Source organism: Pseudophryne corroboree, chromosome 8, assembly GCF_028390025.1.
Source record: "Pseudophryne corroboree isolate aPseCor3 chromosome 8, aPseCor3.hap2, whole genome shotgun sequence".
In the NCBI taxonomy this organism is placed as follows: domain Eukaryota; kingdom Metazoa; phylum Chordata; class Amphibia; order Anura; family Myobatrachidae; genus Pseudophryne; species Pseudophryne corroboree.
In genome coordinates, this window is record NC_086451.1 from 145,915,091 (window position 1) to 145,938,550 (window position 23,460).

Here is a 23,460-nt window from a genome sequence, read left to right on the forward strand (position 1 = left end):
AGTGGGTCATATGTAACTGACCACCCTCTGTTGATTTCAGGTGTCAAATTTGTGGCCCAAGACTGGTTAACCCTTGCAAAACTACAGCTACTTATTCAAAATGGTAAAATATGGTGTGTGCCCACTTTGCCAGTATATTTCATGCTCAAAACAGCGTTGGGCCAGGCAAAATACAACTGCGTCATATGTAAGTGACCACCCTCTGTTGTTTATGGGGGTCAAATTTGTGGCCCAAGACTAGTTAACCCTTGCTAAACTACAGCTACTTATTCAAAATGGCAAAATATGGTGTGTGTGCCCACTTTGCCAGTGTATTTCATGCCCAAAACAGCGTTGGGCCAAGCAAAATACAACTGCGTCACATGTAAGTGACCACCCTCTGTTGATTTCAGCTGTCAGATTTGTGGCCCAAGACTGGTTAACCCTTGCAAAACTACAGCTACTTATTCAAAATGGTAAAATATGGTGTGTGTGCCCACTTTGCCAGTGTATTTCATGCCCAAAACAGCGTTGGGCCAGGCAAAATACAAGTGGGTCACATGCAAGTGACCACTCTCTGTTGATTTCAGGTGTCAAATTTGTGGCCCAAGACTAGTTAACCCTTGCAAAACTACAGCTACTTATTCAAAATGGCAAAATATGGTGTGTGTGCCCACTTTGCCAGTGTTTTTCATGCCCAAAACAGTGTTGGGCCAGGCAAAATACAAGTGGGTCACATGCAAGGGACCCTACTCTGTTGATTTCAGGTGTCAAATTTGTGACAGAAGACTTATTAACCCTTGCGAAACTGAATGATCTGAATAAGAAGCTGGAGTTCGAATAAGAAGTGAATAAGAAGCTGGAGCTTGAATAAGAAGTGAATAAGAAGCTGGCCGAATAAGAAGCTAACTTCAGCCTCGTCTGTTATTATCGTTATTTGCTGCCAAAAATGCCCCCCCTTCTCTTTTTTACCCTGATTCTGAAGCAGGACTGCAGGGGAGAGTCAGGGAGCCGTCCTTCCAGCGGAGCTGTGAGGGAAAATGGCGCTTGTGTGCTGAGGAGATAGGCTCCGCCCCTTCACGACGTCCTTATCTCCCGCTTTTTTGTGTAAAAATGGCAGGGGTTAAAATACATCCATATAGCCCAGGAGCTATATGTGATGTATTCTTTTTGCCACCTAAGGTATATACTGTTATATTGCGTCTCAGGGCGCTCCCCCCCAGCGCCCTGCACCCTTAGTGACCGGAGTGTGAAGTGTGCTGAGAGCAATGGCGCACAGCTGCGGTGCTGTGCGCTACCTTAGTCTGAAGACAGGATGTCTTCTGCCGCCGATTTCACCGGACCTCTTCGTCTCTTCTGGCTCTGTAAGGGGGACGGCGGCGCGGCTCCGGTGACCCATCCAGGCTGAACCTGTGATCGTCCCTCTGGAGCTAATGTCCAGTAGCCTAAGAAACCCGATCCACTCTGCACTCAGGTGAGTCCGTTTCTTCTCCCCTTAGTCCCACGATGCAGTGAGCCTGTTGCCAGCAGGACTCACTGAAAATAAAAAAACTAAACTAAACTTTTATTCTAAGCAGCTCAGGAGAGCCACCTAGATTGCACCCTTCTCGGCCGGGCACAAAAATCTAACTGAGGCTTGGAGGAGGGTCATAGGGGGAGGAGCCAGTGCACACCACCTGATCCTTAAGCTTTTATTTTGTGCCCTGTCTCCTGCGGAGCCGCTATTCCCCATGGTCCTTACGGAGTCCCAGCATCCACTAGGACGTCAGAGAAACTACAGCTACTTATTCAAAATGGTAAAATATGGTGTGTGTGCCCACTTTGCCAGTGTATTTCATGCCCAAAACAGCGTTGGGCCAGGCAAAATACAAGTGGGTCATATACAAGACACCCTACTCTGTTGATTTCAGGTGTCAAATTTGTTACCCAAGACTCATTAACCCTTGCAAAACTGAATGATCTGAATAAGAAGCTGGAGCTCGAACAAGAAGTGAATAAGAAGCTGGCTGAATAAGAAGCTAACTTCAGCCTCGTACTGTAGCATGCATTTCTGACTAAAAGTAATATGATCTATTACATAAATTAGACTGTTCAATCCATTCACGTAGATACATACAGGAACAGTATCACCTATTATTTATTACACAGACACTTGTATTCGGTATTTCTCTTCTTACCGAGCACACATAAGTACAATACAAGGTATAGTCACCTGGATGACGCCAGAGAAGTTTCAGATATGGATTCTTATTTTCTGTTCTCTAACTTCTCACACAAACACCGGTTACCCGGGTAACGCGGGGCTTACCGTCCTTTGCCAGCAGTGGCCACAGCACAAGCCCGTATTCATAACCTCCTACAATACGATTATATTTAATGTCAGCAGTCTTACAGTACAAAGGTCAGTAACGTCTGACTAGCTATATCAGAATGGATTTGTTATAACATACATTTTCAGGCGTTAACAAGGACACCTAAACCACTCTGAATGTGGGCCCTCATTTGCGTTCTGTGAGACGTGATTACGTATAGACGCCATGTGATGTCTATCGTCGTAACGCGGGACAAACAGTGAGACCGGTAGGTGTGATCTCTCCGCGTTTATGTATCGGTGTTGCTTTTTTTTGGGACAGTTCTTTCCTGCATGAGATGTGATATGTGGGGTAGCGCACAGCACGTTGCTGAGTATTAGACCTTCATGTAGGGATTGATATGACTGACATATACTGTAGTAGAAGGTGAGAGGTGACATATAGGTATATACTGTATGAGCCAATGTGTAAGCGAAGTCTTATATGGAGCTCATGACCACAAAATGGGTTCACCTGGCCAGGTACGTAAATTCATTGCAGTTTGCCAGAGACAAGTTGGAGATTGATTTCTCCCCTGCCCCCTCTCCTCTTATTTAAAAAAGGGAAAAAAAAAGAAAAAGGAAGACATTGTGTGTGTGTGTGTGTGTGTGTGTGTGTGTGTATATAGGTAGATTCAACTTTTATTTGTTTCTCTTCTTTTATTTGAGCAATTAAAGTGAAGGGGGGTGATGAGCATCAAATATATAAAGTGAGCAGAGGGTGATGGGGAAAGGCATAAAATATTTAAAGAGTGGGTGATGGGCATAAAATATATAGGAGGGGTTAATGGCCATAAAAATATATATATTTTTTTTTTTAAATAGAAAAATGCACCCTTCTCCGCCATGTGAATAAATGCTGTGTGCGTGGCATCTTCACATTAAATGGAGAGCTTGGGGAAGGCCAGCACCTCCTATTAAGTGCTGGACATGCCCCCATTTGTGAAGCTGATGGGGTTTCAAACTACCCCTAATAGTGACGCCGGCGGGCCGCATCCCCTCCCGTTCAGGGTACGCACCTGCCCGTAACCTAGCATGAACACTATACACTAACCTTTATTTTCTCTGACGTTCTAGTGGATGCTGGGAACTCCGTAAGGACCATGGGGAATAGACGGGCTCTGCAGGAGACTGGGCACTCTAAAAGAAAGATTAGGTACTATCTGGTGTGCACTGGCTCCTCCCTCTATGCCCCTCCTCCAGACCCCAGTTAGAATCTGTGCCCGGCCAGAGCTGGGTGCTCCTAGTGGGCTCTCCTGAGCTTGCTAGAAAGAAAGTATTTGTTAGGTTATTTATTTTCAGTGAGATCTGCTGGCAACAGACTCACTGCTACGTGGGACTGAGGGGAGAGAAGCAAACCTACCTGCGTGCAGCTAGCTTGTGCTTCTTAGGCTACTGGACACCATTAGCTCCAGAGGGTTCGAACACAGGGCCTGACCTCGATCGTCCGTTCCCGGAGCCGCGCCGCCGTCCCCCTTGCAGAGCCAGAAGACAGAAGAAGGAGATGAAATCGGCGGCAGAAGACTCCGGTCTTCATCAAGGTAGCGCACAGCACTGCAGCTGTGCGCCATTGCTCCCACTGCACACCACACACTCCGGTCACTGTAGGGTTCAGGGCGCTGGGGGGCGCCCCGGGCAGCAATAAGAATACCTTTTGGCAATATATATACATAATACAGTCTGGAAAACTGTATATGTGTAAAAACCCCCGCCATTAAGCTATACAAAACGCGGGAGAAGCCCGCCGCTGAGGGGGCTGGGCCTTCTTCCTCAGCACACCAGCGCCATTTTCTCTTCACAGCTCCGCTGGAAGGACGCTCCCCAGGCTCTCCCCTGCAGTATCCTGTACGAGAAGGGTAAAAAAAAGAGAGGGGGGGCACATAAATTTAGGCGCAAATAGGATAATAAGAAGCTATTGGGAAAAATCACTCATTATAGTGTAAATCCCTGTGTTATATAGCGCTGTGGTGTGTGCAGGCATACTCTCTCTTTGTCTCCCCAAAGGACTTTGTGGGGTCCTGTCCTCAGTCAGAGCATTCCCTGTGTGTGTGCGGTGTGGCTGTGTCGACATGTTTGATGAGGGTTACGTGGAGGCGGAGCAGGGGCAGATAAATGTGGTGTCGCCCCCGACGGGGCCGACACCGGATTGGATGGGTATGTGGAAGGTCTTAACAGACAGTGTGAACTCCTTACATAAAAGGTTCGATGACGCAGCAGCCTTGGGACAGCCGGGATCTCAGCCCGCGCCTGCCCTGGCGTCTCAGAGGCCATCAGGAGCTCATAAACGCCCGCTAGCTCAGATGGTAGACACAGATGTTGACACGGAGTCTGACTCCAGTGTAGATGAGGATGAGACAAATGCACAGTCTACAAAAGCCATCCGATGCATGATTACTGCAATGAAAAATGTATTGCACATTTCTGATGTTAACCCGGTTACTACCAAGAAGGGTATTATGTTTGGGGAGAAAAAGCAGCCAGTGACTTTTCCCCCATCTGATGAATTAAATGAATTGTGTGAGGAAGCGTGGAGTTCCCCAGATAAGAAACTAGTGATTTCTAAGAGGTTACTGATGGCGTACCCTTTCCCGCCAACGGACAGGTTACGTTGGGAAACATCCCCTAGGGTGGACAAGGCGCTCACACGCTTATCAAAAAAGGTGGCACTACCGTCTCAGGATACGGCCGCTCAGTTGCAGCAATTGAATCACTCATGGGCTAAACAGAAACATAACCCTCGCCCGCCTAAGACCAAGTGGCCCTCTAAGCGGGCCATTACTTCCTCACAATCCACTCATTTATTTATTTTATTTATTTATTAACAGTTTCTTATATAGCGCAGCATATTCCGTTGCGCTTTACAACTAGAACAACAGTAATAAAACATAACTGGGTAAAGACAGACAGACATAGAGGTACTCATGTTTCGGATACTTCTTCCGATGAAGATGGCGCATATTCTGACCCCTCAGACCCTGATGCAAATGCTTCTGATAGGAAATCTATAACTCAAGTGGATGTTCCTGTCCTCTTGGAGGCAATCAGGCTGATTCTTCAGATTGATGATGATGATGAACAACCCCCAGCTACCTCTAAGAAACCAGATCAGTTCAAGCGTCAGAACGTTACTAAATTAGTTTTGCCACATTCTAACCACTTAGTAGACATACGTCAGGAATCCTGGGAAAATCCAGGAAAAAAATTCACACATCCATAAGAAGATGCTAGCTCGTTATCCCCTCGCTGCAGAGATAAGTAAAAATTGGGAAACTCCACCGCCGGTGGATTCGCAAGTCGCTCGGCTGGTGGTGTCGTCTGCTCTGCGTGTCACTACCGTCACCTCTCTGAAGGAACTGATGGATAAGCGTGTGGAGGGTTGCTTGAAGTCTATTTACACACTTGCAGGAGCTGTGCATAGGCCCACTATTGCAGCTTTTTGTGCCGCAGAAGCTATTGCAGCCTGGGTTCAGGAGGTGGAAGCGGAGCTGCCGTCTAATTTTCCTGGTAATGCTATACAGTCTTTCATATATTGTTACAGCCTCTCATTACATTCATGAGGCGTCTTCTGATGCCGGTGTTATGGCGGCCAAAGCGTCTACTACGTCCATTCTGTCTCGCCGGATTCTCTGGTTGCGGTCCTGGCTTGTAGATCTGGACTCTAAGAAAACCTTGGAGGTGCTCCCTTTAAGGGGAACATCCTTTTTGAAGAGGATCTCAACAAGATTGTTGCTGACATAGCTTCCGCTAAGACTGCATGTCTACCTAGTACGGCTCCGAAGGTTAAGAGTACCTCCTTTCATTCCTTTCGACCTCCAGGTAAAGCAAAGGGTCAGGCGTACCCGAAACAGTCTCGCACTTCCAAAACCATTAAACCCAAACCTAAGCATGCCTGTGCTGCTTGTCAGCCTGCTTCCAAAACAGACAAGCCTCCCCCTGGGGGAACCCAGGGTGGGAGGCCGACTTCTACGGTTTATCCAGGTATGGTTGAGGACCACTTTGGACTCCTGGGTAAGGGAAGTCGTCACTCGCGGATACGCCATATCCTTCAAGAAACGTCCCCCTTGTCAATTTTGCCTGACAAACATCACTTTGGATCAGGTAAAGGCAAAATCTCTCCGTCTGGTTGTACAATCCCTCCTGGACACAGGAGTGGTAGTGACGGTGCCTCTGGCTCAGGGAGGCAGGGGGTACTATTCAATGCTGTTTCTAGTCCCGAAACAGAATGGTTCCTCACGGCCCATTCTCAACCTCAAGTATTTGAACAAGTTTGTGAGGGTATCCAAGTTTCGCATGGAAACTCTTCACTCTATTGTTCTGCCTTTGGAGCCAGGAGACTATATGGTATCCCTGGACATACATACATGTCGGTTGTTCTAAATGCCCTACAAGAGTCTCCGTGTGGACCTTAAATGGTTTACGCTTAAGCTCTTATTTTTGCTGGTTATTGCCTCTGCTCGACGGGTTTCAGACTTGGATGCCTTATCCTGTCGGTCACCCTTTCTGATTTTTCACCTTGACCGTGCGGTTCTTAGAAGTCGCCCGTGTTATCTACCTAAGGTGGTGTCGTCTTTCCACCTTAACCAAGAGATTGTGGTTCCTGCCTTTTATCTCTCCTGGTAGATTATTGCTGATTTAGCTTCTGCTAAGACTGCATGTCTACCTAGTACTACACCTTCGGCTCCGAAGGCTAAGAGTACTTCCTTTCATTCCTTTCGACCTCCAGGTAAAGCAAAGGGTCAGGCGTACCCGAAACAGGCTTGCACTTCCAAAATCTCTTTAAGCCCAAACCTAAACGTGCCTTGGCTGCCCGTCAGCCTGTTTCCAAAACAGACAAGCCTGCTGCATGATGGGGACGGGCCTCCCCCTGGGGATTCCATGGTGGGAGGCTGACTTCTACAATTTGCTCAGGTATGGTTACAGACCACTTCGAACGCCTGGGTAAGGGAATTCGTCGCTCACGGATACGCCATCTGTTTCAAGAAAAGTCCCCCTCGCCAGTTTTGCTTGACAAACATTCCTAAGTATCCGGTAAAAACAAAGACTCTCCATCTGGTGGTACAATCCCTCCTGGACATGGGAGTGATTGTGCCGGTGCCTCTGTCTCAAAGAGACAGGGGGTACTATTCAACGCTGTTCCTAGTTCCGAAGCCGAATTGTTCTTCCCAGACCATTCTCAATCTCAAGTCTTTGAACAAATTTGTGGAGGTTTCCAAATTCCATATGGAAACTCTTCGATTTATTGTTCTGGCTTTGGAGCCAGGGGACTATATGGTATCTCTGGACATACAGGATGCTTACCTACTGTAGTGTTGCATCAGCAATACCTGCGGTTTGCTATTGGCAACCTACATTTTCAAAACGCCTTTCCTTTTCGGTCTGACCACAGCTCCAGGAATTTTCGCCAAGGTCTTGGCTATCATGACGACTCTACTCCGCTGTCAGGGTATCAGGATCTTGCCGTATCTGAACAACTTGTTGATCCTGGCGAACTCTTCAGAGGTTCTCCTCTGTCGTCTGGAACTGACGGTCAAATTCCTGCAAGCCCACGGGTGGCTCATCAATTGGAAGTTATCTTCCCTGGTCCCTGCTCAGAGCATGGTGCACCTAGGAGCGCTATTGGACACCCACAACCAGAGGTTGTTTTTGTTTCCGGAAAAGGTCCTTAAACTTCAGGACAGGATAAGATGCTTCCTCTCTCGCCCACGTGTGTCGATGCATCGCCGAGTGTAAGTACTAGGCCTCATGGTGTCGGCTTTCGACATGGTAAAATATTCTCAATTTCATTCCCATTCTCTTCAGCAGTTGATACACTCCAAGTGGGACGGCCTGCCTCACCGGATCAGGACTCGCATGATCTCCTTGATTCCGGAGGTCCGCTTGTCACTGAGCTGGTGGCAACAGGACCAGCAACTGAGCAGAGGTCTTCCCTTCTGGATCTCCAACTGGGTCCTTCTGACGACTGATGCCAGTCTGTGGAGCTGGGGCGCGGTATTGCAGCAACACTCTTCAGGGTCAGTGGACCAGGGAGGAATCTCTCCTCCCGATAAACATTCTGGAATTGCGGGCGGTGTTCAATGCGTTGACACTAGCCCTACCTCTAGTACAGACCAGGCCGGTTCAAGTACAGTCAGACAAAGCCACCACAGGGGCGTACATAAATCATCAAAGCGGCACTCGAAGCCGCATGGCAATGATGGAAGTATCAAAAATCCTTTGTTGGGTGCAACGCCATCTACCAGCCATATCTGCAGTGTTCATTCCAGGATTCCTCAATTGGGAAGCGGACTTCCTCAGTCATCAGTACGTACACGCCGGAGAGTGGAGTGTTCATCCAGAAGTCTTTCAACTCTAGTGGACATGTGGGGCCTACCAGATGTAGACCTGATGGCGTCTCAACACAATCACAAGATTCCGGTCTTCGGAGCAAGGACAAGGGATCCTCGAGCAGCGTTCGTGGACGCACTGGCAATTCCATGTAACTTTCGGCTGCCGTATGTGTTCCCTCCGGTGCAACTTTTGCCCAGGGTGATAAGTTCAAGCAAGAAGGAGGAATAATACTTCTGATCGCTCCAGCGTGGCCCATATGCCATTGGTTCTCAGACCTGCAGGGTCTCTCGATAGAGCGTCCTCTTCTACTTCTGCAACGCCCATACCACCTCGTTTAGGGCCCTTGTGTCTACAAGGATTTGGCCCAGCTGGTTTTGACAGCGTGGCTCTTGAAGCTTCCATTCTGAGGGCCAAAGGATTTTCTGAGGCGGTCATTCAAACTATGTTAAAGGCCCGTAAACCGGCTTCGTCTCGGATTTATTATAGGGTCTGGAATGCTTACTTCACCCGGTGTGCAGCTAAGAATTATGATGCATTCAACTTCAGTATTGCTAATTTTTTTTGGCTCTCATGCAACAGGGCCTGGACTTAGGCCCTCGTCTGGCTTCCCTCAAGGTTCATATTTCTGCCTTGTAGATATGGAGAAAAATTGCGACTCTCCCTGATGTTCATACATTCACTCAGGGTGTTTTACTAATTCAACATCCCTATGGTCCCGCCTGTGGCTCCTTGGGATTTGTCGGTTGTTCTGGACGCCTTACAAGAGTCTCCGTTTGAACCTCGAGTCTGTGGACCTTAAGTGGCTTACTCTTAAGGTCTTGTTCTAACTGGTTATTGCCTCTGCTAGACGAGTTGCAGACTTGGGTGCCTTGTCCTGTCGTTCACCCTTTCTGATTTTTCATCGTGACCGGGCGGTTCTTAGAACTCGTCCTGTTTATTTGCCTAAAGTGTTGTCGACTTTCCACCTCAACCAGGAAATTGTGGTTCTGGCATTTACCTCTCCAGGTTTATCCTCCAAAGAGCGGTCTTTGGATGTGGTACGGGCTCTCCGTATTTATGTGAAGAGAACAGCTTCTCTTAGGAGATCTTATTCCCTCTTTGTCCTTTTTTGGTTTTCATAAACGTGGCTGTCCTGCTAATAAGCAGACCTTGGCCAGATGGATTAGAATGGTGATTGCACATGCTTATGTACAGGCTGGTCTTCCAGCTCCTGCTACCATCAAAGCCCATTCTACTCGGTCTGTTGGACCTTCTTGGGCGGCCCGCCATGGTGCGACCCTTGAACAATTGTGCAGGGCGGCTACGTGGTCCTCAGTGAACACGTTCATAAGGTTCTATGCCTTCGATGCTTCCACCTGCCAGGATACCTCCTTTGGATGCCGGGTTCTTGTGCCCGCTACAGTGCGTCCCCTCCCATGAGGAACTGCCTTAGGACATCCACGATAATATCCCTGTGGAACCCCAGTGTACCCCACTGCAGAAATGGAGATTTATGGTAAGAACTTACCTTTGTTAAATCTTTCTGCGAGGTACACTGGGTTCCACAGGGCGCCCACCTTGACGCACTTAGCTTCTTTGGGTTTGTATGGCATTAGCCCCTGGTACCTTCTCCTGTCGTGGGAATGTAGTGTATGTGGCTACTAACGGTTGTCGTCTTTTACCTTCTACTGCATTGGACTGGTTAACAAAACTGAGCTCCTGTGCACGGAGGCGGAATTATAGAGGAGGCGGCGCTGTGCATCCTGGGAACAATCAAAGCTTTTAGCCTGTTGGTTCCTCGGATCAAGATCCAACTCTACACCCTGATGTTATCCCTGTGGAACCCAGTGTACCTCGCAGAAAGAGATTTAACAAAGGTAAGTTCTTACCATAAATGTCCTTTTCGGCTTTTGCATTATAAGGTGTACAGCTTAATACAGGTTGAACCCGATGTGCATTTTGCCTCTTTTCAACCTCATTAACTATATTACTAAAATCGCGCATAGCCAATATCTCAATTAAAGGGGTCGATTTTCAATTCGGCAACAGTTGAATAGCGCCGGGAATTAGCTCCCGATGCTATTCAATTCAGCTCCAGCTAAGTCGGCGATGGCCTGTTCTCGGGAATTCTCCGACTTAACTACCCGCGGCGATGCTGATTCCCGACAGAATCTGTCTCGCGCTGGCCGCGCGGCAGCACTTTTGTCGGGTTTCTTCTCTCATCCCCCGGGGATGAGAGAAGAATTCCCGACAAGTAAAGGTCAGTCGTCGCTGTATTGAATAGCGCTGGGAGTGCTATTCAACTGTTGCCGAATTGAATCGACCCCAAAGATTGTCAAATCAGAGGTAGTTAATATCTTACCATATGTATGCACCTTTTAGAGTAAGTGACCAACTTCAATATTGTGTGAATTAAGGTGGGTACACACTGGCTGATATATTGCTGGTCCATTGGCCAGTATGTACCAACAATATGCTTGTGAATGCCGTCGTTCACAGACATCACATCGGCACTGCAGCAGGGCCAGTAGATCTATAGATATATCTGCGCATCGAGATGTGTACGGGCCGTTAGCCGACAATGCGTACTCTCGCTGAACAAGCCGGCCCCGTATGCCCGCCCAGTTTGTAACGTCTGTCACAACAGATCAGGCAGTGTGTATGCACAACATAAAAAATCCTGAACTCAATATAGAGAGCGCTTATTAAATTTATTAAACATGCATCTTAATAATTCAACATTATGACACACAATTAAAACACAAATTAAAAATAAAAATAACCAGTTTGATTTATAGGGTTAATCCTCTTATTTCCACTGTATAAAATTAGTAAGCTCCAATTCCTAAGTGGGTCAGTTTACCTTGTATATTGGATCCTTATCTTAGCAGTATATACATTATAGGACAGTTAATCAGCCTTTGGTATGCTACTACCTCCTGCACATATGTAACAGTCTCGCCAAATGTTTTTAGCCATCAGGCGTATACACTTCCCTTTATTGCGTGCAGTCCTACTTGGCCGAAGGTGAATAGTTGATAATGCAAGTTGTGGGATGAGCGGCGGGAGGGAGACAAACCACCCCTTCGGAAGAAACTGCCAGAGTGTAAACGGCAGAGAAACGCGTTAAGGTAAACTGACTGAGTGCATCCTCCATTCACTGCTGTGCTCCTGCCTGTTCAAATACCGGAACCTGGTGCAGAGATCGGATGACAGTGTACAAGTCGCGGAGACGGATCAAAGTACACAAGCCGCAATCATCCTTCCGCCGCTCATCCCATAACTTACATTATTAACTATTCATCTTCGGCCAAGTAAGACTGCACGCAATAAAGTATACTCTGATGGCTAAATACAATTGGTGACTGTTACAGATGTGCGGGAGGTAGTAGCATACCAAAGGCTGATTAACTGTCCTATAATTTGACTGCTCAGACAAGGATCTGATATACAAGGTCAGTTAACCCACTAAGGAAATGGAGCTTACTATTTTTATACAGCGGAAATAAGAGGATTAACCCTATAACTCAAACATCTGGATATTTTTATTTTTCATTTGTGTTTTAATTGTGTGTCATAATGTTGACTTAATATGTATGTTTAATAAAAAATTTAATTAGCGCTCTCTATATTGAGTAAGTTCATTACTCAGGACTTTTAATATTTTGTATTTGATTTGCTAGATTAGCATTTGGAAGCTGCTTGAGGAGTTAAGTTAGTCTTAGGGGTATATTCAATTGAAACCGTATCCATACCGTAATGAATTTGTCGAAATGGATCCGACAGAACCTATTCAATATGGCCAAATCCCATCCCCCCTCCCCCCCCAGCTCCCTCAGTTCCTCATCTCAATCCAACTTTTTTTTAAAGTCGGATTGAGATGGTCGGAAAGGGGGCCAAAACCTAATGGATTTGGCCCCGTTTCCGACAGTCACGTGGATCGGAAGCTATTCCGCCGATCGACGTGCTTTCCGACAAGTCAAATTCCCTGACTTGTCGGATAATTTGGGGGTTTGTTGTATAGGTCGGAACTCCTTCCGACCCAAAAAAAGAAAAAACTGCCGTCTTTCCGACAGACGGCAACTTTCGACTTCAATTGAGTATACCCCTTAACCTTTCTGAGCCTGATTACCTGTATGTGTATGCACAACACACTGCCCAATCCGTCTGCTGATATATCTCTAGCTGTGTACCCAGCATTAGACCTACTGTACTATAATTTGTATTTATTTATTTTTACCTCTAGAGCAAAGCAAAATGAGCGGTTTCAACTTTGGAACAAGTGCACCTGCTGGTGGTTTTAGCTTTGGAACACCAAAAAGTACTGCACCTACAGGAAGCTCCGGCTTTGCGTTTGGTGCAGTACCCGCCACTCCATCTACTGGTTTCAGTTTTGGCAACACTACACAAACCGCTTCCTCATCACAGCCCAGTGGACTCCTTTACTCCACTCCTGCTGCCTCTGCTGCACCAGCTTCTGGATTCAGTTTTGGTACCCAGGCAACATCTATGCCTGCAGCTGGATTGACTGGGTAAGTCAGATTTTGATATTGCTGCTTTTGTGAGTAAAATATGGAAGATATTTAGTTCAAACTATGTAACATTTCTCTATCGTCCTAGTGGATGCTGGGGTTCCTGAAAGGACCATGGGGAATAGCGGCTCCGCAGGAGACAGGGCACAAAAAGTAAAGCTTTAGGATCAGGTGGTGTGCACTGGCTCCTCCCCCTATGACCCTCCTCCAAGCCTCAGTTAGATTTTTGTGCCCGGCCGAGAAGGGTGCAATCTAGGTGGCTCTCCTAAAGAGCTGCTTAGAAAAGTTTAGCTTAGGTTTTTTATTTTACAGTGAGTCCTGCTGGCAACAGGATCACTGCAACGAGGGACTTAGGGGAGAAGAAGTGAACTCACCTGCGTGCAGGATGGATTGGCTTCTTGGCTACTGGACATTAGCTCCAGAGGGACGATCACAGGTACAGCCTGGATGGTCACCGGAGCCTCGCCGCCGGCCCCCTTGCAGATGCTGAAACGAGAAGAGGTCCAGAATCGGCGGCAGAAGACTCCTCAGTCTTCTTAAGGTAGCGCACAGCACTGCAGCTGTGCGCCATTTTCCTCTCAGCACACTTCACACGGCAGTCACTGAGGGTGCAGGGCGCTGGGAGGGGGGCGCCCTGGGAGGCAAATGAAAACCTTTTTTGGCTAAAAATACCTCACATATAGCCTCCGGGGGCTATATGGAGATATTTAACCCCTGCCAGAATCCGTTAAGAGCGGGAGACGAGGCCGCCGAAAAAGGGGCGGGGCCTATCTCCTCAGCACACAGCGCCATTTTCCCTCACAGAAAGGCTGGAGGGAAGGCTCCCAGGCTCTCCCCTGCACTGCACTACAGAAACAGGGTTAAAACAGAGAGGGGGGGCACTAATTTGGCGTTAGAAATCTATAAAAAAGATGCTATAAGGGAAAACACTTATATAAGGTTGTCCCTATATAATTATAGCGTTTTTGGTGTGTGCTGGCAAACTCTCCCTCTGTCTCTCCAAAGGGCTAGTGGGTCCTGTCCTCCTATCAGAGCATTCCCTGTGTGTGTGCTGTGTCGGTACGTGTGTGTCGACATGTATGAGGACGATGTTGGTGAGGAGGCGGAGCAATTGCCTGTAATGGTGATGTCACTCTCTAGGGAGTCGACACCAGAATGGATGGCTTATTTAGGGAATTACGTGATAATGTCAACACGAGCCAAGGTCGGTTGACGACATGAGACGGCCGACAAACAATTAGTACCGGTCCAGACGTCTCAAAAACACCGTCAGGGGTTTTAAAACGCCCGTTTACTTTAGTCGGTCGACACAGACACAGACAGGGACACTGAATCCAGTGTCGACGGTGAATAAACAAACGTATTCCTTATTAGGGCTACACGTTAAGGGCAATGAAGGAGGTGTTACATATTTCTGATACTACAAGTACCACAAAAGAGGGTATTATGTGGGATGTGAAAAAACTACCGTAGTTTTTCCTGAATCAGAAAAATTAAATGAAGTGTGTGATGATGCGTGGGTTCCCCCCGATAGAAAATATGGGCGGTATACCCTTTCCCGCCAGAAGTTAGGGCGCGTTGGGAAACACCCCTTAGGGTGGATAAGGCGCCCACACGCTTATCAGAACAAGTGGCGGTACCGTCTATAGATAGGGCCGTCCTCAAGGAGCCAGCTGACAGGAGGCTGGAAAAATATCATAAAAAGTATATACACACATACTGGTGTTATACTGCGACCAGCGATCGCCTCAGCCTGGATGTGCAGAGCTGGGGTGGCTTGGTCGGATTCCCTGACTAAAAATATTGATACCCTTGACAGGGACAGTATTTTATTGACTATAGAGCATTTAAAGGATGTATTTCTATATATGCGAGATGCACAGAGGGATATTTGCACTCTGGCATCAAGAGTAAGTGCGATGTCCATATCTGCCAGAAGATGTTTATGGACACGACAGTGGTCAGGTGATGCAGATTCCAAACGGCACAAAGGTGTATTGCCGTATAAAGGAAGAGGAGTTATTTGGGGTCGGTCCATCGGACCTGGTGGCCACGGCAACTGCTGGAAAATCCACCGTTTTTACCCTAAGTCACATCTGCAGAAAAAGACACCGTCTTTTCAGCTTCAGTCCTTTCGTCCCTATAAGAGTCATATCTGCCCAGGGATAGAGGAAAGGGAAGAAGACTGCAGCAGGCAGCCCATTCCCAGGAACAGAAGCGTTCCACCGCTTCTGACAAGCTCTCAGCATGACGCTGAGACCGTATAGGACCCCTGGATCCTACAAGTAGTATTCCAGGGGTACAGTTTGGAATGTCGAGACGTTTCCCCTGCGCAGGCTCCTGAAGGCTGCTTTACCAAGGTCTCCCTCCGACAAGGAGGCAGTATGGGAAAAAATTCACGAGCTGTATTCCCAGCAGGTGATAATTAAAATTACCCCTCCTACAACAAGAAAAGGGGTATTATTCCACACTATATTGTGGTACTGAAGCCAGAAGGCTAGGTGAGACCTATTCTAAATCTAAAAAATTTTTGAACACTTACAAAGGTTCAAATCAAGATGGAGTCACTCAGAGCAGTGATAACGAACCGGGAAGAAGGGGACTATCTGGTGTCCCGAGACATCAGGGATGCTTACCTCCATGTCCCAAATTTGCCCTTATCACTAAGGGTACCTCAGGTTCGTGGTATAAAACTGTCACTATCAGTTTCAGACGCTGCCGTTTGGATTGTCTACGGCACCCCGGGTCTTTACCAAGGTAATGGCCGAAATGATGGTTCTTCTTCGAAGAAAAGGCGTCTTAATTATCCCTTACTTGGACGATCTCCTGATAAGGGCAAAGTCCAGGGAACAGTTGGAGGTCGGAGTAGCACTATCTCGGATACTGTTACAACAGCAGGGGTGGATTCTAAAGATTCCAAAATCGCAGCTGATCCCGACAACAAGTCTCCTGTGCTTAGGGATGATTCTGGACACAGTCCAAAAAAAAAAGGTGTTTCTCCCGGAAGAGAAAGCCAGGGAGTTATCCGAGCTAGTCAGGAACCTCCTAAAATCAGTGCATCATTGCACAAGGGCCATGGTAAAAAAAATGGTGACTTCCTTCGAAGCAATTCCAGTCGGCAGATTTCATGCAAGAACTTTTCAGTGGGATCTGCTGGACAAATGGTCCGGATCGCATCTTCAGATGCATCAGCGGATAACCCTATATCCAAGGACAAGGGTGTCTCTCCTGTGGTGGTTACAGAGTGCTCATCTTCTAGAGGGCCGCAGATTCGGCATTCAGTTTTGGATGTTGGTGACCACGGAGGCCAGCCCGAGAGGCTGGGGAGCAGTCACACAAGGAAAAAATTTCCAGGGAGTGTGATCAAGTCTGGAGATTTTTCTCCACATAAATATAGCTAAGGGTAAATTTATAATGCTCTAAGCTTAGCAAGACCTCTGCTTCAAGGTCAGCCGGTATTGATCCAGTGGGATAGAACATCACGGCAGTCGCCCACGTAAATAGACAGGGCGGCACAAGAAGCAGGAGGGCAGTGGCAAAAACTGCAAGGACTTTTCGCTGGGCGGAAAATCATGTGATAGCACTGTCAGCAGTTTTTCATTCCGGGAATGGAAACTGGGAAGCAGACTTCCTCAGTAGGCACGTCCTCCACCCGGCAGAGTGGGAACTTCATGGGGAAGTTTTCCACATAATTGTAAACCGTTGGGAATTACCAAAGGTGGACATGATGGCGTCCCGTCTGAACAAAAAACGGGACAGGTATTGCGCCAGGTTAAGAGACCCTCAGGCAATAGCTGTGGACTTTTCTGGTAACACCGTGGGTGTACCAGTCGGTGTATGTGTTCCGTCCTCTGCTTTTCATACCTAAAGGTACTGAGAATTATAAGACGTAGAGGAGTAAGAACAATACTCATGGCTCCGGATTGGCCAAGAAGGACTTGGTACCCGGAACTTCAAGAGATGCTCACAGAGGACTTATGGCCTCTGCCGCTAAGAAGGGACTTGTTTCAGCAAGTATCTTGTCTGTTCCAAGACTTACCGCAGCTGCGTTTGACGGCATGGCGGTGGAACGCCGGATCCTAAGGGAAAAGGCATTCAGGAAGAGGTCATTCCTACCCTGGTCAAAGCCAGAAAGGAGGTGACCGCACAACATTATCACCACATGTGGCGAAAATATGTTGCGTGGTGTGAGGCCAGGAAGGCTCCACGAAGAAATCTCAACTCGGTCGATTCCTGCATTTCTTGCAAACAGGAGTGTCTATGGGCCTCAAATTGGGGTCCATTAAGGTTCAAATTTCGGCCCTGTCGATTTTTCTTCCAGAAAGAATTGGCTTCAGTTCCTGAAGTCCAGAAGTTTGTCAAGGGAGTATTGCATATACAACCCCCTTTTGTGCCTCCAGTGGCACTGTGGGATCTCAACGTAGTTCTGGGATTCCTCAAAACACATTGGTTTAAAACCAGTCAAATCTGTGGATTTGAAGCATCTCGCATGAAAAGTGAACATGCTCTTGGACCTGGCCTGGACCAGGCGAGTGTCAAATTGGTGGTTTTTTTCTCAAAAAAGCCCATATCTGTTTGTCCATTCGGACAGGGCAGAGCTGCGGACTCGTCCCCAGTTCTCTCCCTAAGGTGGTGTCAGTGTTTCACCTGAACCAGCTTATTGTGGTGTCTTACGCCTACTAGGGACTTGGAGGACTCCAAGTTGCTAGATGTGGTCAGGGCCCTGAAAATATAGGTTCCAGGACGGCTGAAGTCAGGAGAACTGACTTGCTGTTATCCTGTATGCACCCAACAAACTGGGTGCTCTTGCTTTTAAGCAGACTTTGCTAGTTGGATGTGTAATACAATTCAGCTTGCACATTCTGTGGCAGGCCTGCCACAGCCAAAATATGTAAATGCCCATTCCACAAGGAAGGTGGGCTCATCTTGGGCGGCTGCCCGAGGGGTCTCGGCTTTACAACTTTGCCGAGCGGCTATTTAATCAGGGGCAAACACGTTTGTAAAATCCTACAAATTTGATACCCTGGCTAAGGAGGACCTGGAGTTCTCTCATTCGGTGCTGCAGAGTCATCCGCACTCTCCCGCCCGTTTGGGAGCTTTGGTATAATCCCCATGGTCCTTTCAGGAACCCCAGCATCCACTAGGACGATAGAGAAAATAAGAATTTACTTACCGATAATTCTATTTCTCGGAGTCCGTAGTGGATGCTGGGCGCCCATCCCAAGTGCGGATTATCTGCATTACTTGTACATAGTTACAAAAATCGGGTTATTATTGTTGTGAGCCATCTTTTCAGAGGCTCCGCTGTTATCATACTGTTAACTGGGTTCAGATCACAGGTTGTACAGTGTGATTGGTGTGGCTGGTATGAGTCTTACCCGGGATTCATAAATCCTTCCTTATTGTGTACGCTCGTCCGGGCACAGTACCTAACTGAGGCTTGGAGGAGGGTCATAGGGGGAGGAGCCAGTGCACACCACCTGATCCTAAAGCTTTACTTTTTGTGCCCTGTCTCCTGCGGAGCCGCTATTCCCCATGGTCCTTTCAGGAACCCCAGCATCCACTACGGACTCCGAGAAATAGAATTATCGGTAAGTAAATTCTTATTTTTTCTCCAAAAATGAAATGCTTTTTTCTCTTACGTCCTAGAGGATGCTGGGGTCCAAATTACTACCATGGGGTATAGACGGGTCCACCAGGTGCCATTGGCACTTTAAGAGTTTAATAGTGTGGGCTGGCTCCTTCCTCTATGCCCCTCCTACCAGACTCAGTTTAGAAAATGTGCCCGGAGGAGCCAGTCACAGCTAGGGGAGCTCTACTGAGTTCTCTTGGTAAGAGTTTTATTTCTTTCTTTCAGGATTTATTGTTTTACAGGGAGGCTGTAAGCGTGGGACTGGGGGGGGAGCGCAGTGTCCGCCCCGCGGGGTCCTGAGCCACTGCTCCCGCTGACTGGACGTTAGCTCCGGGGGGTCCGATCGCGCCCTGCCACAGGGGAACGCTTGCCCCAGAAGCCGGCCGCCACCCCCCCCCCCCCCACCAGATGCTGAACTTGGCGAGTTAGTCACTATCCCCCCTTGCTAACGGGGGACAGTGTGAAGAGGGCGTCCTTGACCGCGCTCCTGGGCGGCTCAGTGTACCTTGGTGCGACGCTGGGGGGAGCGTCCTGGGCCTGCTCCAGACCCCACACTGGTCATTTCCTGACTGGGTCTGCGGATCCAGGTCAGCCACTGTTCCTCCAGACCATTATAATCGCTTTACAGAGTGGGAAGCCGGCGCCATTGAAGGGGGCGGAGCTTCTCAGAGCGGACTCAGCAGCGTTCAGCGCTATTTTTCCTGCCTGCTCTCACTGCCAAGTGGATTCAGGTCCCTCCAGAGCAATCTCCAGCTATCTGTACGGTACCAAGGGGGTTGTAGAAAGAGGGGGGGGGGGGGGGGGTTGAGCTATATACAGACTGTGTCACCTATTAAGGGACACAGTCAGCGCTGGTTAGGGACTCCCTATACCTTTAATAGCGCTGTGTGTGGGTTGGCTCCAATCTCTGTGTCTCTGTCATTCTTTGGGGGGAATCTCTGCCTTCATAATACCCGGTGTGTGTGTGTGGGGTGTGTTTGTGGGGGGTAACATGTCTAGGGACAATGTATCATATGCTGCAGAGGATTTATCCTCACAAGAGGACTCCATTCCATGTAATCAGGATTGCACAGTTTTAGCGCAGATCCCTGCTAGAGGGCCAGAATGGTTAGTCTCTTTGAGGGGGGGACTATTTCCCAGATTTCTGATAGAGTTGCTAGGACTGAGTACGCCACTCAGGTCTTCCAGTCCTCTATGGTTGTTTGGTCTGATACTGCCTCCTCTGGGTCCCCTGCGATTCATTCAAAAAAACGTGCACTTGCAATGTTGCAGGATGACACGGACACCGACTGCAGACGGTGACAGATGTGTCAAGTGGAACGGCATCACTTGCCAACAGGGTACAGTTGATGATTGCGGCTGTTGGAGATATTTTGCACATTTCGGACACAGCTCCGGAACAGGTGGAGGAGGCCTTCTTTACAGAAAACAAGAAGCCCCCCCTCACCTTCCCAGCATCCAAAGTATTAAACGCTATCTTTGAAAAGGCCTGGGAAACTCCGGATAAGAAATTTCAGATCCCGAAGAGGGTTTTGGTTGCTTTTCCCTTCCCAGAGGAAGATAGGAAAAATGGGAGTCCCCGCCGTTGGTTGAGGCCTCTGTCTCCAGGCTGTCCAAACAGGTGGTGCTGCCGGTACCAGGATCTACCGCGTTGAAAGACCCGGTGGATCGCAAGGTGGATGCTATGCTAAAATCCATGTACACGACTTCTGGGGCTATATTAAGGCCTACTATAGCCTGTGCTTGGATTGCAAAAGCTATTTGCCAGGTGGTCTATTACTATGCAGGAAGAATCTGCTACGCTGGATAAAGATGACGTTGATATGTTTTTACGCCATATTCATGATTCTGCAGGGTTCCTAGTGGATTCCATGAAGGACCTGGGCTCCATGGCTGAGGGGATCTCCTCTATGTCCTTCTCAGGTCGCTGGGGTCTCTGGCTGCGCCAATGGTCTGCGGAGGCGGAAACCAGGAAGAGCGCAAAGGGCCTACCCTACACGGGTCAGACTCTTTGGGGGGGCACTGGATGCGTGGATTGCCACGGCTACCGCGGGTAACTCTACTTTCTCTATCGTCCTAAGTGGATGCTGGGGTTCCTGAAAGGACCATGGGGAATAGCGGCTCCGCAGGAGACAGGGCACAAAAGTAAAGCTTTTACAGGTCAGGTGGTGTGTACTGGCTCCTCCCCCTATGACCCTCCTCCAGACTCCAGTTAGATTTTTGTGCCCGGCCGAGAAGGGTGCAATTCTAGGTGGCTCTCATAAAGAGCTGCTTAGAGAGTTTAGCTTAGGTTTTTTATTTTACAGTGATTCCTGCTGGCAACAGGATCACTGCAACGAGGGACAGAGGGGAGAAGAAGTGAACTCACCTGCGTGCAGGATGGATTGGCTTCTTGGCTACTGGACATGAAGCTCCAGAGGGACGATCACAGGTACAGCCTGGATGGTCACCGGAGCCACGCCGCCGGCCCCCTCACAGATGCTGAAGCAAGAAGAGGTCCAGAATCGGCGGCTGAAGACTCCTGCAGTCTTCTTAAGGTAGCGCACAGCACTGCAGCTGTGCGCCATTTTCCTCTCAGCACACTTCACACGGCAGTCACTGAGGGTGCAGGGCGCTGGGAGGGGGGCGCCCTGGGAGGCAAATGAAAACCTTTAAAAAGGCTAAAAATACCTCACATATAGCCCCAGAGGCTATATGGAGATATTTACCCCTGCCTAAATGTACTAAATAGCGGGAGACGAGCCCGCCGAAAAAGGGGCGGGGCCTATCTCCTCAGCACACGGCGCCATTTTCTGTCACAGCTCCGCTGGTCAGGAAGGCTCCCAGGTCTCTCCCCTGCACTGCACTACAGAAACAGGGTATAACAGAGAGGGGGGGCAAAATAAATGGCAATATATTAATATAAAAGCAGCTATAAGGGAGCACTTAATCATAAGGCTATCCCTGTCATATATAGCGCTTTTTGGTGTGTGCTGGCAGACTCTCCCTCTGTCTCCCCAAAGGGCTAGTGGGTCCTGTCTTCGTATAGAGCATTCCCTGTGTGTCTGCTGTGTGTCTGTACGTGTGTGTCGACATGTATGAGGACGTTATTGGTGTGGAGGCGGAGCAATTGCCAAATATGAGGATGTCACCTCCTAGGGGGTCGACACCAGAATGGATGCCTTTATTTGTGGAATTACGGGATAGCTTCAACTCGCTTAAGCAGTCGTTTGCCGACATGAGGCGGCCGGACACTCAATTAGTGCCTGTCCAGGCGCCTCAAACACCGTCAGGGGCTGTAAAACGCCCCTTGCCTCAGTCGGTCGACACAGACCCAGACACAGGCACTGATTCCGGTGGTGAAGGTGACGAATCAACCGTATTTTCCAGTAGGGCCACACGTTATATGATTTTGGCAATAAAGGAGATGTTACATTTAGCTGATACTACAGGTACCACTAAACAGGGTATTATGTGGGGTGTGAAAAAACTACCAGTAGTTTTTACCGAATCAGAAGAATTAAATGACGTGTGTGATGAAGCGTGGGGTGCCCCGATAAAAAACTGCTAATTTCAAAGAAGTTATTGGCTTTATACCCTTTCCCGCCAGAGGTTAGGGAGCGCTGGGAAACACCTCCTAGGGTGGACAAAGCGCTAACACGCTTATCAAAACAAGTGGCGTTACCCTCTCCTGAGACGGCCGCACTTAAAGATCCATCAGATAGGAGGATGGAAAATATCCAAAAAGGTATATACACACATGCAGGTGTTATACTACGACCAGCTATTGCGACTGCCTGGATGTGCAGTGCTGGGGTAGTTTGGTCAGAGTCCCTGATCGAAAATATTGATACCCTGGACAGGGACAATATTTTACTGTCGTTAGAACAAATAAAGGATGCATTTCTTTATATGCGTGATGCACAGAGAGATATCTGCACACTGGCATCACGGGTAAGTGCTAGGTCCATTTCGGCCAGAAGAGCTTTATGGACACGACAGTGGACAGGCGATGCGTAGAGGAGTTATTTGGGGTCGGTCTATCGGATTTGGTGGCCACGGCTACGGCCGGGAAATCCACCTTTCTACCTCAAGTCACTCCCCAACAGAAAAAGGCACCGACCTTTCAACCGCAGCCCTTTCGTTCCTTTAAAAATAAGAGAGCAAAGGGCTATTCATATCTGCCACGAGGCAGAGGACGAGGGAAGAGACAGCAACAGGCAGCTCCTTCCCAGGAACAGAAGCCCTCCCCGGCTTCTACAAAAGCCTCAGCATGACGCTGGGGCTTCGCAAGCGGACTCGGGGGCGGTAGGCGGTCGTCTCAAGAATTACAGCGCGCAGTGGGCTCACTCGCAGGTAAATCCCTGGATCCTGCAGATAATATCTCAGGGGTACAGGTTGAAATTAGAGACAGAGCCACCTCGCCGTTTCCTGAAGTCTGCTTTACCAACGTCCCCCTCAGAAAGGGAGACGGTTTTGGAAGCCATTCACAAGCTGTATTCTCAGCAGGTGATAGTCAAGGTACCTCTTCTACAACAAGGGAAGGGGTATTATTCCACTCTTTTTGTGGTACCGAAGCCGGATGGCTCGGTAAGGCCTATTCTAAATCTGAAGTCCTTGAACCTGTACATAAAGAAGTTCAAGTTCAAGATGGAGTCACTCAGAGCAGTGATAGCGAACCT

The 23,460-nt window shown here is 48.4% G+C and overlaps 2 protein-coding genes across 4 annotated transcripts in view; one reads left to right on the top strand and one right to left on the bottom strand.

Moving 5' to 3' along the window:
* The window catches only part of DNAAF6 (dynein axonemal assembly factor 6), a 206,967-nt gene extending 204,455 nt beyond the window's left edge, over nt 1–2,512 (bottom strand). Inside the window, exons 1-2 of one of the 2 annotated variants that reach the window (XM_063936989.1) lie at nt 2,430–2,512; nt 2,192–2,335 (exon numbers count right to left, since the gene is read on the bottom strand). The gene's annotated coding sequence lies outside the window, so the exon portion shown is untranslated. The other variant, XM_063936988.1, reaches the window with a different exon arrangement.
* Nucleotides 2,461–23,460, top strand: part of NUP62CL (nucleoporin 62 C-terminal like) — a 362,287-nt gene continuing 341,287 nt past the window's right edge. Inside the window, exons 1-2 of one of the 2 annotated variants that reach the window (XM_063936986.1) lie at nt 2,461–2,559; nt 12,882–13,167. In XM_063936986.1, the coding sequence (XP_063793056.1) occupies nt 12,893–13,167 (275 nt within the window). In that variant the 5' untranslated portion in view covers nt 2,461–2,559; nt 12,882–12,892. Of the gene's footprint in view, nt 2,560–2,603; nt 2,718–12,881; nt 13,168–23,460 lie in introns of those variants that run through there. The other variant, XM_063936987.1, reaches the window with a different exon arrangement.